The sequence below is a fragment of the Ursus maritimus genome (assembly GCF_017311325.1).
Source record: "Ursus maritimus isolate PB19 chromosome X unlocalized genomic scaffold, ASM1731132v1 scaffold_X1, whole genome shotgun sequence".
In the NCBI taxonomy this organism is placed as follows: domain Eukaryota; kingdom Metazoa; phylum Chordata; class Mammalia; order Carnivora; family Ursidae; genus Ursus; species Ursus maritimus.
Genome location: NW_024423319.1, coordinates 30,740,227 through 30,759,813, shown reverse-complemented (window position 1 = coordinate 30,759,813; position 19,587 = coordinate 30,740,227). Strand labels below are relative to the sequence as shown.

General features: G+C 49.8%; 1 protein-coding gene across 1 annotated transcript in view; it reads right to left on the bottom strand.

Moving 5' to 3' along the window:
- Positions 1-19,587, bottom strand: part of KIAA1210 (KIAA1210 ortholog) — a 69,254-nt gene that overhangs the window by 41,921 nt on the left and 7,746 nt on the right. The window contains exons 3-4 of the mRNA XM_040626606.1: positions 5,746-5,816; positions 72-240 (exon numbers count right to left, since the gene is read on the bottom strand). Coding sequence (XP_040482540.1) covers positions 72-240; positions 5,746-5,816 — 240 coding nt within the window. The remainder of the gene's footprint in view (positions 1-71; positions 241-5,745; positions 5,817-19,587) is intronic.

Genomic DNA, 19,587 nt, shown 5'->3' with positions numbered 1-19,587 from the left:
GGAGCAAGCGTGGAGAAAGGCCCCCAGGCCATGGTCGCCCCCGGCAGGGGCTGCGGCCCACCAGACCTTACCTGGCCTCCAAGCGACGACCTTCCAGAACCGGCTTCAGAGAAGAGATGTCAATACTGCCGCTGGACAAGCTTGCCTTGAGCCTCCTCCCTCCCTGGGCATCTTGCGGCTCCTTTTTCTTCTTCTTGCCAAAAAAGTTCTTGAAGGCTTTAAATTTGGATTTCTTTTTTCCTGGAAGTTAAGGAACGAAAGCAAGACAGAGTGAGACAGTGGAAGGGACGATGGAGAGGAAACAAGACCTTTGTGACAGGAGCAAGGACTGTGATCCCAGGTGCCCTGCGGACTTGGCCTTCGCCCCACCCCCCGACCCGGACCCACGACAGGACGACACCGCAACACCATGCATGTGGCCTGCTCCCTTCTTCATAACGCTGTAGGACAAAGTGTCTGGGTTTCTGGGGGGAGCAGCCGCTCGGCCCCGGCTTGTGGTCTTTGGGCAGGCCTCTCTTCGGGCCCAACTCCCCAGGCATCCACCCGCCTCTCGACCTCAACCAGGAACACACGCCTCTTTCCTGACCCAAGAAGTTCATTCATAAGCAGCCATCATGAGCCCACATAAGCACGGGGAACACCCCCCTCCCCCGACTTCACGCTGGTATCTGGAGTCGACGCCACCCAGCTGGGGAGGCGAGCTTCCACAGGCGAGAAAGCCCCTGGGGACCCCTGGAGCTGCAGGCGGGCGCTGGTTCTGCCCAGCTTGTGCGCTGGAAGGATGGAGATCTGCGCGGTGCGTGCTATCGGGCCGGTGCAGGCAGGGAAGCCTTCCTCCAGGAGGGGATTTAGGAGCAAGCAAGAGGGCTGGGAATTGGGAAGAAAGGGCCACCCGGCAACGAAGCTGCCTGTGCAAAAGCCATGACAGAATCAGATGCCTAAGGGTTTTGCAAGGAATGCGTGCGTGAGCGCATGCGTGCGTGCGTGCGTGCATGCGTGCGTGCGCTATGTGTACTGTGTGTGTTCTTCCATTATTGCCGATTGGTTTGCATTATCTACGGGGCTACTGCCCTCTGCACCTGCGAATAATTAAAAGTTTGCTCTGTCTACATTAACCAGCAGGGCCGCGGCGAGGTATGGGAGCTTTAAATGCTCCTAAGGCTCTGTTTGGGCTTTTGTTAGTTTCCTAACAAGCACGTGTATCTTTCTTGGGGCTCAGCAGAAGAGGGGCGAGGAGAGGGGGGGTCCGTGCTGCATTCTTCAGAGGGAAGGAATCAGCTCTTACTGCTTTCACATGCAATAATGTCTCATCCAAATTCCCAGCAGTCTGGTGTCCGCAAGGCCTCTTGCCAGCATAGCGATGCTGCACGGGCAGGGAAGGGCCCAGGCAAGAGAGTTGCCGATGGGGCTGACATTAGAAAGGCTTAGTGGTGTAAAGGAGAGCACCACCCAAGAGTCAGAACAGCCTGGGATCCTTGACTTGGCTCTACTATCAATTAGCTGTGTGACTTTGGGTAAGTCACTCAACCTCTCTGGAACTCCGTGGGGAAATGAAGGGATCACACTAATCAGCATCTCCCAAAGTGTGTTCAGAGGCCTATCATCGGCCTATTGCATGAGAAAGGTATCAGCAGGCCAGTCATTCTGAGAAACCCTGGATTAGGCAAAGTTTAGGGTTCTGCTTTCCAATAAGACTTTTCCGGAACTTCAACATGCCTATGTGAACAGTGAAGCTCTAAGATACTGGGCAGCAATCTTGCCTCCCAAAATGCATGTAAGCAGAATGTCTGGCAAAACACACTTTGGGAAATGCTGAACTAGGGTTCCTTCTAGCTCTGGAATCCTGTGGCCTATGAGAAAGCTTTCTAAACTTCAGGGCCTGTCTTCAGTCCAGTGTCCCACCGATCACAGCAATCAACCCTTCTCTTTGCACGCCTAAAACTTGACTGTTGGCCTTCCAAGTTGTACATCTGAATGCTCTCTAGTCTGCTCATCCATCCATCCATGCATCCATCCATGCATCCATTCATCCATCCATCCAACAAATATTTAAGACCAAGCACTGTGTTTTGGGTTTCCATGAGAAAGGAATACAATACAGTTCTGCGTCTTAGCTACCGTCCCCCTCATTGAGGCTCTAGGCAGGCCCTCTTTCTCATCCCCTTCAGCAACCAGAACCGTGAAAGGCAGGCAGGAGCACCCAAGGGACAACCGAGTCCATTGAGGGGTGCAGAATACCAATACGGCTGTCACTTTCCTGAAATTGAGGCCACCAAGCAGAGTCACCCTTAAGCATCCTATAATTTAAACACGACCTCGTCAGGGTTGATATAAGTTGCAAAAAGTGTAGATAAAGAGCTTAGCGTAGGGTCTGGCATGGTGCAAGCGCTAGTAACTGTGAGCTAGTACTAGGGAATCAATAATTATTTGTTTCTTTTTCATTGTTTTTTTTACAGAAGCTCTATGCCCAACGTGGGGCTTGAACTCACAACCCTGAGATCAAGAGTTGCATGCTCTACCCACGGAGTCAGCCAGGTGCCCCGATAATTACTTGTTTATTAAGACCAGATTCAATTCTACCTGTAGAATTGGTCTCTTGGTTCTATTTATCTATAGATAAGGGGAAGCAGCCCCATATCGATCGATCGATAGCGGACTCTACAGTGTGATGATTAGAAGCAGAAGCTGGCATGGGGTGGGGTGATACAAGAAGACTAGAGGACTGTGTGCTTGCTAATGGCTGCTGAAGCAATTTCCGTTTGGGAGAGCTTGGGCTATGTCTCATCTACTAGGATGTACCTAAATGGGGTCACGATGGGGACCGACTCGGCAATTCTACCTACGGATAGAAAGAATAAAACACAAAGATACAGCAGGAAACATATTTTTTCCAAGTTTCCTTCTGTAATTTTTTTCAGGAAAAATTCAACTAATTTCTGTAATGATAAATTATTTAGAACGATGCTTGGGGGTGGCTCGAAAATGACCGAGCGTTACTATGTTATACTAATTGCTATGATCAGTTCTTTGCTGGAAAAGATTTATCACTGGATCTCTTGAGGGGAAATGCCCTTATCTGTAGTATTTGCCTATCTGTCTGGTGTAAAAGTCCCTGCCCGTTTGCACCCAGAACGAATAAGATTTATTGATTCTCAACAGGTGGTCTCCTTCTTCTTCTAATGCCCGTCTTGATGCTCAGAGTGTTTAGAAGCATAGTGATTGTTGTCCCTCTTGCTTCAAAACCCCCAACTAGAAGGGAGGAGGGCAAGCCTGCTTCTCACAAACCAGCAAAGGCAGAGAGGAGACAATCAGCAGCTAGTAGCTGCCCTTGTGACGCCATCTATAAACACTTGATAGTGGAATAAAAACACTTCTAATAAACATTCAGGCTCTCAAACTGAATGTACCACTCATAAGCATCGTATGGGCAGACAAAATTAAGCACTGACACCTTTTTATGTCCCTAAACCAACAAAATGACTAGTGACTTTCGAACTATAACAGGGGCTAACATTTCATGATGCGTGTATTTCCATTTCCGCGCCCCCTCCCCCCAGTTTTCCATTTCTGCTGGCCAAAAACAACCACCTATTTTCCCATGACGATCCAACATACCTTAAATAATGTATCTCTTTCAACCATGGGCACTAGAAGGAATGTTTCCATGTGTCCCGTGGGCTAGCTCTGAGTAGGGGCGGGGTAGAGCCTTGTTGGCAGAACTGGGGGTGCACCAAGAGATGGTAACGACCTGGTGCGGTTGGCGGCTCGCTGACCTAGGACAGTGACTAGGAAGCTGGACACGGCCTTACCGAGCAACCCAAGAGTCCAAGTCTTCCACCTGTTTTGGCTTAAGAGACCTCCCGAGCCCCCACCACATCAGACTCCATGTGCGGAGATCGGCCCTGAGAAATAGATACGAGTCCGGGAATGGTCCACAAGCTCTGTTTTCTGAAACCCCACTGAAATCTGAGACAGTTGCCCTATGTTCAAGTGTATGGATTGGCCTTTCAAGCTCTCTTTTGTAAAGGGGTGCCTTTAAATTGCCAGCAGCTGAGCCCCGCCCAGGCTGGTTTTCAAAAGAAGCTGAAGTGCCAAAGGCTAGATAGACCCAGGCAGCCGGTAGAGGTCGCAACCCACATTTGTAGCCAGCAACGTTTATGTAGGTCACCTCTACACTGGGTAACTCGTGCCCCCCGCCAGTACTGCAGTGGTGGGCGGTGAGCTGCTGGCTTCTGGACTTCTCCTATAACAAAGCCACTGATTTCCCTGCCCGAGCCCAAGGACTACGAATTCCCAAACAGGCAGGAGCTCTCAACACCCTCATCCAATGAGGGCAATGTGTCACATGCCAGAAAACAGCCCACGGAAGGCAGTTTTCTCCCCCAGAGAGGAAATCACCATTAACTCCAATGAAGAAATCATCACTTCTGGGTTGTATATTTGCTTATCTGCCCCGCACACAGGCAGCCCACCTGGGTTGAACTTAATGGGCTTTAAAAATGCATCGCATGACCGTGACCTTGTTCTCTTGCATTGCTGCTCAGAAAGAAAACATTTCTAACTAGTCTTTCTCTCCAGCAACCTCCAAACAGTCACACTAGTCTCTGCCAGCAACGACTAGTTTTAAAAATATACCCAACTCTCTGGTCTTTTAAACAACAAAATCTTGTGAACAGAGAAAAGGCATTTCCTTACCTTCACTCTTCATCAAGATGCACCGCGTTGCCACCTTCGTTTGAACGCATCTGTCTAGCTCATATCCAAAAAGATAGGTCCATTGGTTTGGTAGGGGGCTGCCTTGGTGAAGAGGCCTGTGATTCATTTTTTTTATCCATTCATTGATTGACTATTCAGGGTATCTAAGGACGCTCTCTCTGAGACCCAATACTAAACAATGGTGACGCAGAAACAAAGACCCAAGCCCTGCCCTCAAGGATCCGTGCACCAGGTTCAGCAACCCCCGCCCCACATCAGCAATAAAATCAGGCCTCTAGGAAACCACAAGAAGGTTCCATTCCGTTCTTCCAGATCAAGTCTTCCACATCATACACTACGTCAATAAAAATTGAGGAACAACCCAGTGAACTGTTGCATTTAGCCTTGTCTTTAAATTCAGTGCCTTAGTTTATGTCGGACGGTTCCTTTGCGGTGGGGGGTTGTGGATGAAACTTATCATCGTCTAGTGACTTTTCCCTCCCTGAACTGATATTCACTCGCGGTCACGTACGGCTCCTAGGTGGCCCCACAGTTTAGGGAATGGACACACATCTGAGTAAGTTTTACAAAAAGAACTTTTGTAAATTGAGTCCTACTTAATAGAAGGCTGTGGTAGCATCTTCTGTTCGTATTCCCCCTTTATTCCTCAAATTACAGACTTATCTGTTGGTTAAATCTGGATTGCTATCTACAGTAAAACCTCAGTTGAATCTCTCAGACCATGGTCTGCTCCAATTTTTTTTTTCCAATTAAGCAGAAATACTTCCCCTGCCTTAGTAAGGAGAAACCGGTAACCATTCCTCAAAGAAGATTGCAGGGCCTCCGACAAACCTTGTGCTATCAGAGTTGGAACCCCCCCCCCCCGCCAAAAAAAAGAGGCCAAAAAACCTGCAAAGTCAATGCAGATTGAGTCTAATGCTATTAGACATTTGATATGAACTCGTTCGCTTGTGACTTCATTTTTCCCTAGGGGTTAAACACAGTAAACAAATCTAGTTCTACTTGGCAAGGTTCCACGGGGCTACTTACCCTCGTCACTGGCCTCCAGAACTTCCAGACTTCCAGAAGCTTCACTCAGTGATTCAGCCATAGTAGGCTCACTAAAGTAAAATATTGAGTGAAAAAGCAAATCATTTGATATCCAGAGCATAGCACACTCATTTTACCTTACCCCTAATTCTTAAACCATTCAAGGAAAACCAGACAAAGAGAATTGCCCTGAGAGAGAATTACCCTTCCTTAAAAAAAAAAGATCATGACTTCATTTATATGAAATGTCTAGAACAGGCAAATACACAGAAATATACATGCCGGAATGTGTACACTGCATTGTTTTAAATGGCCAAAAATGGGAAGCAAAGTGACCATCAAAAGGTAATTCTCCCATGACTCTGATTCTACGTCAGGGGAGGGTCATTTGTCCTTGTGCTTTTCTCCATCAATACAGATAATCGATTGAGCATCAACTGTAGATTTTCCATTCAATCTAGCCTTCTAGCAAAAGGTAGGGCTGACAGGTCTAGGGAAACATGTCTGTGGATAACCAAATCTTTAAAAATCAATGCTGACATTTTTTATGGGAGTTTGTGTGCACTGGGGAGGGGGATCTGATCAGCACCCTAACCCAGAGAAAGGATGCTATGTTACACAGCTGGGAAACTGTAGAGAGGTGGGCAGAGATGGGCCTCATAAGAGCTCCCCCTAGGGTCTTGATCTGACTGGCTGAAGGACCATCAAGTGGGGTTAAGTAGGTTCTGGAGCCCCCCTCCCCACCCCAGATCTGCTCAGCTCCCAGACATAGTCAAACTGCCATTGTTGTTTCGTGGATGGATTCCAGGACGGTCCTGTCCTGCCCTCCAGCCATATACCCCGGATACATCTCCGGAAGTAGAGAGGGATGTCCATAGGCTCTGAGGTTAAGGTGGACTTGACAGGTTACCAGCAAGAGTGACTGAGGCCTTGGAAAGCAAATGCTTCCAAACCACAGTGAGGGCTGACAGGGCCCTGGTGTCGAGAAGGCTTCAGACCCTCTCACTTTGAAGTCCTGCGATTTCCCACAGTGTGTGTTCTTTCTTACCGTGATGAGCAATAAACCCAACTCGTTCGATGACAGGTGTGTTCCGTCCGGCCTTGGCTGAAAAGTATTGACACTATGTTCAAGTCACTCAAACTCTATGAGCCAATATCACCTTTCTGCCAGAAGATGACTTAATCCCAAGCCCACACAATGCTCACTAATTCACACACACACACACACACACACACGTTCTACCTGGAGATTTGGGAGGAGCAAAGGGATGGAGAAATTCAGAAGTCCCTCAGAAATTCTGAGGGAGGACAGGAGAATTCCTTGGACCCAGAGCAATTCACATCATGGGTGGTTTCCTGGGTCAGCTTAATAAACATAGCAGCACCCCCACCCCGGCGCTAAGGAAAGCTTCTGAGCCACTGGGGAAATAAACTCTCTCTGAGCTTTGGAGAAGTCCATAGAAAAGGAGCCTGTTTTCCAAAATACCAGGCCACAGTAGGCTAATACTGTCCTTAACCCAACACTGGCAGGGGTAGAAGACAGCAAAGCAACAACCAAAGAGAAAAATATGGAAGCCAAGAGGGAGAAGAAAGAGGACATCTTGGTGGCATCTGAATCCCTTAGAGCACTTCATAGAATCACTCGATTTGACTAATTCTCGAGTGTAGACCCTCTCCGATCCTTCCTGGCACACTTACCTCATCCTCCTAAGCGAATCCCAAGGGCCCCGAAGACAGCACCACCATCAGCTGAGCTGTCTCCCTGTCTCAACCAACCAACAAACCAACCATCACAGTGAAACACACATGTCTCCCCTTGATTTAAAATTCTCTTCCTGTTACCACCCCATTCTCCCTGTCTCTTTTAAGCAAAACTTTAAAGAGTCATGTCATCTATACTTACTAGCCTTACGTCTTCACTTCTTACTCTCCTGGGCTCTTTCTCTTCAGGCTTCCAACCCGAACTGCTTCCAAAGCACTTCACTGAAGCAGCTTTTATTAAATGCCACCACGGGTTCCCTCACTCCCCAGCAACATCTGACACTCCCTCCTTTTTGTATAATTTTATCACTTTGCCTTTTTGACCATCACACTCCCCTAATTCTCCTCCAACCTCATTGGCTGATTCTTCTTCAATCTCCTTTGCTCGATCTTCTCCTCTCCCTGGATCTGAAATGTTGTAGCCCCTAAAATCTCTGTCCTTGGCCCTCTTTATCTATGACCGTTCCCTCAATCAGTGCCATTCCGCTGAAACATTAACGTGAGCCACCACTGCAAAATTCCTAGTAGCCGCTTTTAAAAAGGCAAAAAGAAAACAGGTGGGGTGACTTTGACCTCAGTAGAGCCCACACATTATCATATTTTATTTAAGTCAATACAACCAAAATAGTAGCAGTTCGGCAGGCAATCATCATAAAACTAGTATCAAGGGGGATATTTTACATTCTTTTTTTTCCCCCATGCTAAGTCTTTGAAATCCGGTTTGCATTTCACACATACGGCACATCTCAATTTGAGCTGGCCGATTTCAAGTGCTCAACGGTCACACGTGGCTAGCGGCTACCATACCCTAAATGATCTCGTTCAGACTTGAAGTACCGTCTATACACTGGACTCCAAAGTGTCTGTCTCCAGACTAGATGTCTCCTCTGTACTTCACGGCCCTATAACCAACTGCCTAGCCAACACCCCCAACTAACAGTGCGTGGAACTCTTGCTTCCCCTCATACTCACTCCTCCCCCCACCTCAGTCCCCTCCCCAAAAATGCCACTAACCAAATGTTCAGACTGAAATTTAGGAGCTCTTGATTCCTCTCTTTCCATCATATGCCACATCCAATCCGATAGTAAATCCTGCGAGATCTCCTTGCACGGATTTCTGGAATCCGACCATCTCTGGCCCCATCTGAGCCACCATTCTCTTGTTGCTACAGCACTGCAATGACCCAACTGGTCTCCCGGCTTCCATTTTCACCTCCTTATTCTCCACACAGTGGCCACGTCAGTCCCACCAGCCCCCTGCTCGAAACCCCCCAGTGGCTTGCCATCACGCTCAAAGTCCCAGCTCCTTACCCCCCGGGCCTTATGGGATCTGGCCCCCATGCTCAGGCCCCCATGACTGCCAATTCTTCCACCCCCCTCCTCTCTCCCTCTGCTGCAGACTCACTGGCCTTCTCACCACTTCCCAACACACCCAGCACCTTTTGATCTCAGGACCTTGGCACGTGCTGCTCCCTTTGCCCAGAGGGCTCTTTCCCCAGCTAGTTGCTCAGTTGACTCCTTTGTAGCTTTCAAGTTAGCTCAGATGTTCCCTCCTGGAAAAGATCTCCATGACCATCCTAGTTAGAGCCTCCAGTCTCTCTCCACCACATGACCCTTTATTAACATCTTTATAGCACTCGGTGCCACCTGAAATCATATTCTATAGTAATTTACTTGTTTCTTGTCTGTCTTCTCTACTGGAATGTAAATCCCATAAGGTCAGGGACCTTGTGTATTTTGTCTGTCACTGGATCTCCCAGTGCCTAGAACCGTACCTAGCACACAGCAGGCACTCAATAAATGTTTGGTGCACGAATGGCTAAATTCAATAAAAGAAGGGGAAGTAACGCAAGAGGCATCTTTGTGGTCAGAGTTTTCTTAGAAGTAGAGGCATGCTATAGGAGCACTTGTCCTGGGGGAGGGACCCCCTTGTTTTCCCAGCTTTGCAGGGCCTTCCTTCCCTCTTAGCGAGGTGGGCCCCACTCCTAGGTTGTTCATCTATGTAGAACCAAGCACGCTCGGGCCCCTCCTGTCCCCGGTGTAGAGAATCCACTCCTAGGTGTCCCAGCCACGAGAACCTTGGGTGTGGAGCCCCACTCAGCTGGGCTAGGCCCAGAACCTCACGGAGGAAGCTTCAGGAAGAGATACCCTGCCTCCTCCTACTTACAGCCTCCACCACTGGCAAAACTCCTTTCCCTTTGTCCTTGGGCTGATCTTATGAACCAGAGCTTTGCTTCCCAAGTACCTCCCCACAGAGGCGTCCTTGTATTTCTTTCACGTGTCTCATGACGGCTAATATAAACCTAAGGTGAATTGGTGCCTTCGTTATACCAGGCCTCTTAAGAGTGGCCTTTGGGCCACCTCTTCCGGTCTATGCTTTTGTGTATGATACTTAGCAAACACTGCTGTCACCTCATTAGTATCTCAAAAAAGTCACAATGTTTGGTCCCAAATACCAGCTTGACCATGAGCTTCCCCGGCTTCAACTAGTTCATCAACTTCCTGCTGCCGGTCGGATGAGAGCCAAGTCCTTGACTCTGAGGCCCTCCGCAATCTGGTGTCCCCTGTCCCCCTCCCTTGTACCAGAAGTCCACCCCCCACTCATGCCCTCACGTCCAGAATTACCCGTCATCCCCCAGATGCACCATGTGCTCTCACGTTTGGTGCTCTGTCTACTTGGCCTGGAACGTCAACTCCCTCACCCCCACATCCTTAAAATCCTACCTATTCCTCCAGACCCGGCTCAAAGGTCACCACCCGCGCCCCATGCTCTTGGCCCTTTGCGCATGCCTCCATGGCAGCTGATATCACCTTGAAGACAGGGACCACGTCTTGCCCATCTGGATGTCGCCGACACCTAGAACAAGACCAGGCGCACGGAAGGCGCTCGCTGCATGTTTTTCTGGATGGATGAACACAGGGGCAGGGAGGAGGGGGTGCTGCAGTGACAAATAGGAAATCGTTAGGGAAAGCGGCCCCTTTTTTTAAACACATGCGGACAATATGAGACACAGTAAAAAAATCCCCTCTGCACGAAATCCATGAAAAACCTGGCAAGCCGAGTAGGGAAAGAGGAAATAATGTATGTTTTTATCCAGTAAATGAGAGGCCTTCAGAACCACTTCCAAGGAGCATAAAGTCATAACGGTCATCAGGAAGCCCGGCCCAGGAGAGATCAAAAGTTTCATTATCGGTCATCATTTAAATGCTTGCTTGCTCTCGGCCAACCCTAGATGCTTAGACCTCACAGCTGCCTTTTGCTTCTCAGACTGTCTGACTTGAGGGCTGAACAAGGGCTCTGGGAGGCGAGGGGAGAGAGAAACAACAAGGGAATAAGGCCTGTCTTCCAAGGCTGTTGAAATTTTTTAACCACAGCCTGGTTCAGGTTCAAGGAGTCAGAAGACTTCGCTTGACAGCTTTGCCGCCTTCCCAGAGTAGGGAACGCTAATGGAAAGCAGCTGGCCTCGTTTTGTAGAAAATCGTCTGGTAGGCTGGACTGCTTTCCGTAGGGTCTGTGGTAAGCAGAATTCTAAGCATGTGTGCCCTGTAAACCCCCTCCCCTGGAGTATGGGTGGGCCTAGCCTAATCAGGTAAGCGCTTCTTAAAAGCGTGTCCAGAGGTCAGATACAGAGATTCGAGGCCATGGCAGACACCGTCCTGCTGGGCTTGAAAGAACGAACTGCTATGTCGTGGGGGAGTGAGGACCACGTGGCTAGGCACGGCAGGGGGCCTCCCGTGGCTGGGAACAAGCCTTGCTGGACAGCCGGCCAGAAAGTAGGGACCTCAACCCTGCCATCTCAAAGGCCTGAATTCTGCCACCCACCAGTCCGTTTGGAAGAAAAGCTCCGACCTCAGATGAGACCTCAGCCATGGCCGATCCTCTGACTGCAGCCTTGGGAGACCCTGACGAACATGGTACCGGGGCTCCTGGCTCCCGGGCCCTGCGGGGTGGAACATGTGCGCTGTGTGAGATGCGGAAATGTGGGTCACTGGTCACACAGCACTAGGAACCGAATGCAAGTCCTGCGGGCGCCCCTCTAGTTGAGGAAGAAGGCTGAATCGGGGTAGGTTTGGGGCTGCGGAAGCTGAAACGCAGAACTGGGTAAGCGGCCCTTGAGGTGATCCTCTGCGCCCCTCCCCCAGCCCCGTTAGCTCTAGAACTTCCACTTGCCTATGCTGCCGGGAGCAGACGTGAGCCCCCTCATGGTATCCCGGGTAGAGGGAAACAATCCTGATGGTCATTTTTTTTTAGCCTGGCTCTGAGAGCCCTTGGCTGGATAGCTGACCAAAGTAGAAAGGGACAACTCCAGTGACTTCTGCAAAGCCAGACATCTGAGTGCCCATGGAGGGAGGGAGACATACGAGGGATAGAGGGTCACTTCTCTACACTCCACACCCTCACCTCTGGGCGTGTGACCACCACACCATCAAGCAGACACTCTAGGGGACTCCTGCCGTGGACACCCGCTCTAGAAAAGTGTCACCTGGGCCTTTCTCCTACTGTAGGAGGCCAGAGAAGAATGCAAGCCTGCCACCGTCCACGTCCCCACCACAGGGAAGCCCATCTCAGGAAGACCCCTTGGCACCTTGATCATCAGCCAGGAGCGTGGAGGCTTGTCCTGGAGACCGGAAGTGGCCTCAAAAGAACAGGTGTCTCGGTGGGAAGACAGCTCAGCATTTCTGTGGAGACACGTCCCACCACCAGAAGAGAGCAAGAGGAAAGATCCCCCACTTATCTTAGGGGGGCAGCTACAGCAGCCACACTGGCTGCAACTTCTCCTCCTCCTCTTCCTCTTCTTCCTTCTTCTTGCTTCTTTGTGCCTTTTCCTCCTCCCTTCCATTTCAAAGGTCTTTAGCTTGCCTCCAGGTCTGCCTTTCCTTCCTCCCCATTGCGCCTCACGCCCCCCCAGAGTAAACCAGTAGAGGCTCAGAAAGACCCAACTCAGGCCACGCCTAACACCTTAGATCCTCAGGAGGTCGAAAATGCAAAGAACTTGGCTGAAACATTCTTTCTGCCGCCTTTCCAGTGGCCTCAAAGCCTAGCTGATGGGGAGTCCCATTCTGTCAGTCCACATATCCCACGATTAAAGCCTCTGTTCTTGCAGTCAGGGGCAATGAATTTTACGCAATTAACACAACGAACGAAGTTGGGGAGCCCTGCTCTGTGCCAGGCAAGCACTGCGGAACCTGGTTTTACATGCATTCTTTACTGAGGCCTCACAAAAGCCCTGCGGGTGGGCATTCTTATGTTTATCCCCATTTCCCAGATGAAGAAACTGAGGCTCACTGACATGAGGTAATCTGTGCAAGGTCGCAAGAGGAGTAATAGACTTAAGACTCAAATCCAGCTCTGGAAGGTTTCAGAGCCCATGATTCGACCACCACACTCTCCTTCCTCCTGACTCGGCAAAATCTGGTAAGCATTAAATGCCCACCCACTCCTGCCCCCAGAGAATCTCACATGCTGGCCTATGATAGGACCCGAAAATAGGACAACTAGCCAGGTCACTCTCAGCCCCTAACATCTTTGCCAAGATTCATTGGCCAGTTTAACAATGAAGAATCCTGCCCCAAATGGCTCTCTAGAAACACATATCGCCATGAGCCATCACACAGTGTTAAAGGGGACACATCTGTCCCATGGGCTCCTTGGGTGGCCAGGCTGAAGAAGGGTACCAGCCAGGGGAGCAGGGAGTATAGGGGCCCTGGGGGACTCAAGGGAGAGCCAGAATTGAATCAAGGGGCCCTGAGGATGGATTTCACAGCTTGAAGTGTGTGTCGGGTGCCAATAGCTCTGCACGCAAACTCTGCCAGCCCTCAAGCCCATCCCAAGCGGAGTGTGTCTGTGGCTTTTTATTTTATGAGGTATTTGTTGTGCTTGCTGTTATTACAGTTGCTAGCAGTCAATAATCCATCAGTTTGGGGGGGGTGAAAAATCTCCAAGGGGGGGTAGAAAGGCAAAAGGAGAAAGGGGGTGGCGGTGCTGGCGGGGGGGCCTGAGCTCTACATGGCTGGTTGGAGTCTGTGGGCTATGGCCCGGATGCTTCCTGGCCTTTGAATTCGAAAGGCACCTAGAAGATGAGACACGGGCAGTCATTTTCCGCCAGGGGTGGGGGAGGAGGTAGGGGAGATAAAGGAGGGAGAAAACCAGGCCCCAGGAATGTGCCCCCATGCCAAGCTGCACAATCTGTACCTTTTATGAAGGCAACTTGTAGCTTTTTGGTTTAATCTTAAAGCCCTTTAAGCCCACAGGGTGGGGGCCGGGGGAGGTAATCTCAGCTTTGCCTCGTAGTTATGATAACTAGCCCTTGGCCTCCCCGCTCTGAAAGGCAAGGGACAGAGGTCTCAGAACGCACCGTGCCTTAGGGGGAGGCGGTGGGTCCCGGGAGGGGGGAGGCCGCCGTCCGCAAAGGGCACATGCCCCCGGAAATCAAGGCGCACTCAAGAATCTGAGAGCCCTGGCCATTCCCGGTCAAGGTGATATCTGAGAGCCCGAGGCCCCAGATTTCCTTAGCCCTTAAGCCCACGGACGGCCCTGCAGCCAGGCTGAGGTAGCTGTGGATTTGGAGCCCCAGGAAGGGTTACCCAAAGGTTCCCTGATCCCCAAATCTCTCCCTTTCCCCTAGCCATGGCATTGCCCTCTCTTTCCACATGGCCTCGGGTCCCCACCATTGGAATCACTCCCTCTGAGCCAGGCCACAGAGTCATAACAGCCTTTCCCAAGGCCCCTCTCTTTGCTACCTCAAAGTCTTCATCAGACCTACCACGCGCTCAGAGCTGCAATGACGAAATACAGCGGTTACACTTACTGGACAGTTAACAGGGGCACGCATCATCTCATTCGATCCTCGGAACGATCCTATGAGGTAAGTACTATTTATTCTCCATCCTCCCCATTCTGTAGATGAGGGAACCCGAAAGGCTAAGTAACTGCCCAGAGTCATGGGCAAGTCCGCGGGTGAGGCGAGGCCGTCTGACTCCGGAGTCCTCACATGCTTCATAAAATGACCCACTCCCTGCTGACAAGAAACAAGCACACAGGAAAGATTGCGAACCGTATTCGAGTAGGAATCAGAAGGCCTGTGTCCTGATTCTGCCCTTCCAACAGATTATTCCTGTGGCCCGGCCACAAAGCCACACCTCCTCCATCCTGGGCCTCAGTTCCCGCATTTGTAATGTGAGGAGGTGAGACTAAATGAGCACGTGCTCTCTGATGACATTGTATGACAAGGACTCAAAGCCTAACTCTAGGGTACTGACTGTGTAGAGGAGGGGTCCGTAGGCCCCAAGAGTCCGGGAACAGGAAGCTGGAATGTGCATTGCCAAGGCAGGCAGGGAGCAGCAAAGACAAGCCAGAGAGCTAAGATCTCAAAGTCAAAGAACAAGGGAAGGTGAGAGGGAAGGGAAAGAGCAGATGGAAGAACCGGGGAATGGACGGTGTGTAGCCACAGGAAGTTCTAGAAGGTGCTTTCGTGGGCGGCTCCATTTAGAGCAGTACGAGGCTAGAGGAATCATGAAAAGCCTGAGAGATGAGAGCCACCTTAGGATGGGCCATCCGCTGGGCAGGAAAGTTTCTTGTCAGCTTCCTGGAAAGTCAATGTAGGTGAGTCGGGGTGGGGGTGGGGATGGGGGCAGAGGAGGCAGATGACAGCCACAGACCCTGGGCCACCGGGAAGGGCCGGAGAACCTGGCCCACAACAATGTGCTCGGGACAATGAGGCACGGGTGACGCCTGCCTCCCTTACATCCCTTTTGCCCCGGGGTCAAGTCTGCTCTCACATCTGACTCTCGAACCTCTTCGGTCCAGTGCCTGGAAAAGAAGCCAGAAGCTCCTGGCCCAATACCGACAGGCCACAGGAAGGAGGCTCTAGGACAGGGGACACCAGATGGCAACCGACTGGAAAATGGAGCGTCCCAGAGCCTCGTGCTAGGCCAGACGCCAGGAGGGCAGAGAAGGAGGGGTCCCCTGAAGGAGGGCCTGGAACCAAGCCAGGCTAGAAGGGCATGAGTGGGGGAGGAGAGAAAGGCCCAGATGGCCAAGTGCAGAATGAAGATTCCTGGTTCACTTCTCCTGCGTTCACTTCCGGCCGCAGAAGCAGAGAGGAACCCAATGCACAGAGTTTTGACAAGGCATTCTCACGCCCGCTCATCCCTCACTCCGCCTGGGCCATTCCCTGGCCGGGAAAGGAACAGGATTGCCACTTGGAAGAAGTCAGTGAGGTGCGCAGAGCTCTTCCCAGTACGGTCACCACCTCAGCGGAAAGGACAGCGGCAGGGAGAACCTGGAGAGAAGAAATCTCCCGAGCTTCCTTCAGCTCGAAGGATCTTGGGTCCGAACGGCCTAGGAGAAGAAGGCGCACTGGGGGGAGCACCCGGGAGGAGCGCTTCAGAGGGGGCAGGAGGTGGCTGGCCCCTCCCCCCCACGGACATCGCTCTGTTGCCCACTTGAGAGCGACAGGGAAGGACCTAGCCAGCATCTGAGGAGTAAGGGAGATGGTGCGTGAAAAAGAGCACCATGTCGGGTACAAAGGAAGTGCTCACTGAACAGTAGGGGTTTTTAAACAACTACCACAGACAGGGACTTGGGTGTGAGAAACGGGCTCCAGTCAACATCCTGTCTGAGGAACATGGATGCCTGGGCCCTCAGCCCTAGGGATTCCGATTCCTCATTGGCAGCAGGCCCAGAGATCTGCTCGCTTTATAAGCTCCCAGGCAATCCTGAGGTAGGGGGTCCAGGTGCCCCCCTTGAAGGAAACCCTACTGAGAATCACATTGGATACTGGACATGACTGGGACAGAAAAGCTAAAGTGGGAAGCCATAAGACATGGACAGCAGGGCCAGGATGGCGAAGAAAAAGCAACTTGAATGATATCTAGACAGGGCTGTGACCACAAAGGAAGGTATTTTGTTTTTCTAATAAACATCTCTAAAACTGGACCCTCCAACGAGGCCCATAGTAACTTTTGGAGAGTTGACGTCCCAGCTCTGCTATTAGTTAGCCATGAGGCCTTGGCATACCAGGTCCTTTCTCTGGGCCTGTTTCCTCACCTGAGAACTAAGGAATTTTACTAGAATTGGAGTCCAGGATTCCTTTTAGCCCGGACCTTCTAGGATTTGATTATTCATTATCAAAATTGCCAGTTCATCCCCGGAGAGGCCAGAGAGGCCCACTATAAGCCCTGCTTGAGTTGGCCAGGAGGAGACCAGCCTTCAGAGCAGACCCTTCAGAAGCCTGTCAGTGTTTTCAGAAATCTCTCCTACTTTCAGATGGTTTAGAAACAATTTTTAGAAAACGAATTTTTTTTTCTTTTTTTTTTAAAGATTATTTGAGAGAGAGCAAGCAAGGTGGGGGGTGAAGCAAGAGAGAGAGAGAGTGCGCATAGAGGGAGAGGGAGAAGCAGGCACCCCGCTGAGCAGGGAGCCCAATGTGGGGCTCGATCCCAGGACCCTGGGATCATGACCTGAGCCAAAGGCAGACGCTTCACCGACTGAGCCATCCAAGAGCCATCCCTAAGCTATTTTTTTCCATTTTAAAAATGCAGAGACTGTGGAAAACAGTATGGAGTTTCCTTTAAAAAATCAAAATAGAATGACCATATGATCTAGTAATTCCACTACTGGGTATTTACCCAAATAAAATGAAAACGCTAATTCGAAAAGATAGCTGCACCCCTATGTTTACTGCAGTATTATTTCCAATAGCCAAGATATAGAAACAGCCCCAGTGTCCATTGATAGATGAATGGATAAAGAAGATGTGACACACACACACACACACACACACACACACACACACACAAGGAAATACTACTCAGCCATAAAAGAATGAAATCTTGCCATTTGCAACAACACAGATGGACCTAGAGTGTAAAATGCCAAGTGAACTAAGTCAGTCAGACAGAGACAAATGCCGTATGACTTCACTCGTATGTGGAATTTAAGGAACAAAGCAAACAAATAAACAAAGAAAAAAACGAGACCAAAAAAAATCAGGCTCTTAAGTACAGAGAACAATCTGTTGGTTGCCAGAGGGCAGGTGAGTAGGGAAGTAAAGGGGATTCAGAGTACACCTATCACCAGGAGCCCTGAGTAATGGACACAATTGCTGAATCACTAGATTGTACACCTGAAACTAACAAAACGCTGTATGTTAATTACACTTAATTTTAAAAAACAATAAAATAATTGCACAGGGTTGCAGGAGATTGGACTTAAACTTCCCCACTCATTCTTTCTGCCCCTTCAAAAGATATATTTTTTAACATTCTTTTCAAATCAGGAACCCATCCCTATCAGGGAGCTAACTTCCTCATCCCAGAGAGTTTCCTGCTTCCTCTGAGTCTGAAAGAGCGAACATAGCCCGGCTCCGCATGACATAAGGTTTTGCATCTTTGACATTTGGCTTCTGGAGCCACAGGCACAGAAGAAACAAACATTCCTCACATGTCAAAGTAAAACTATCTCCTTCAAAAACAAGTGATGGAGGTTTAGTGGGGATTTCCCCCCACTTTATCCCCTTAGAGCGCTTCTGGAGATGCCCCGTAAGTAGCAAGCATGAATAGTGAACTAACACAGGAAACTCGGTCCATGTGCTTTATGCAAACTCAGGCAAGCAGACTCTCTGCCTTCTCTTCTGGGCTCTGCTTCACATGTGGGTAGGCAGATGCACCCTAGCTCCCAGGACCCTCTCCTTTCCCCCGCCCCCACGGACATCAGAGGAGTCTCCCTTTGACTTACTTTTCTCTCCGTTCTTCCAGAACGCTTGAGCTTAGGGAAAGGGGAGATCTGAAGCAGCGAGTTCTGATGCAGGGTAAGGAACTAACATGACCCATAGCTTACAGGATGGGCTGGTCCTTGGCCTCTGAGGTCCACAGGACAGAAAATAAGAGATAATGACCTTATTGATGGAAAAACGCAACAGGACTTTAGCAATCTTTAGTAATAATCTTTTGTGAGATACAGTGCCTGCCAGTTTGTTGCTCTTTCCTTATCTGTATCTAGACATTCCCATGCCCTGTATCTCTTCTTTTTCTCCCCTCTTGTTTCCATTCCTCATTTTGAACATCTCCCTTATATGCTAGAGAGGATAAATGAATTATATTGTTATAATCTTGTTGTGTTTGTAACAAGGAATGCAGCTTCAAATGTTCAAATCAGATGAGGAAAATGTTTTATGTTTCTACTTTCAAAAAAAAATTCAAGTAAGTTGCTTTAACAGGATGGAGCCCTTTGTTAATTTTTTTCCCATTTAGCCTTGGCCCCAATAGATGAAACTCTTCCTCTCCCTATCAGGCTCTGAGCCTTTCAAGGACAGAAACGCAAACTAATAAAGATCCTCACAAGCTGTGTAACCCGGAACAAGTCATAAAATTTCTCCATGCCTCAGTTTCCTTATCCATGAAACGAATCTGTCTGGGGACAGAATTTGGGAGATGGAGGGAGTAGGTAGGATGGAGGTGCGGCGGTCACAATATCATGGCTTTCTGCAATGTTCTTGATTCAGTGATCCAATAGTGTCTGAGCAGACATTCCTTTATTGCAGAAAGAGAATTCTGGCACCTTGACTTTCTGAAGAGGAAGCATAGCATTGTTGCAAAAGGGTTAAGCTATGGAGCTGAACAAATCGAGGTTTGAATCCTGGCTCTTGTCAATTACTTGCAAGTCACTGAGCTTTTCAAAATCTAAACCTCCTTATCCGTGAAGTGGGGCTAAGAGTAGTGCCTTCATCATATGCCACCTGCGAGGACTCATTCATTTAATAACTGTTTGTGGGGCACCTGCTGTGTGCTAAGAGACCAGAACAGTGCTCAAGAAAGAGAAGGGTCCTGCTCTCACAGGCGGTTTGGTAACTCATAGAAAGCTCTCGGCATGGGGCGTCACACACGGTAAGCCCTCAGGACATGTCAGCTATTCTTATCCTCATTCTCATCCCATGGTGTTGATGACCCGTGCCCCCATCACTCTCCCAGAAAGCAAGGGATGAGACTTCCTGCGATTAGCTCTACCCTCTCCAGTGGCCCCCTGGTGGCCGGCTTTGTAAATGGCCATCTGCATTGAGGGCGGGGCGGGGGGGGGGGGCC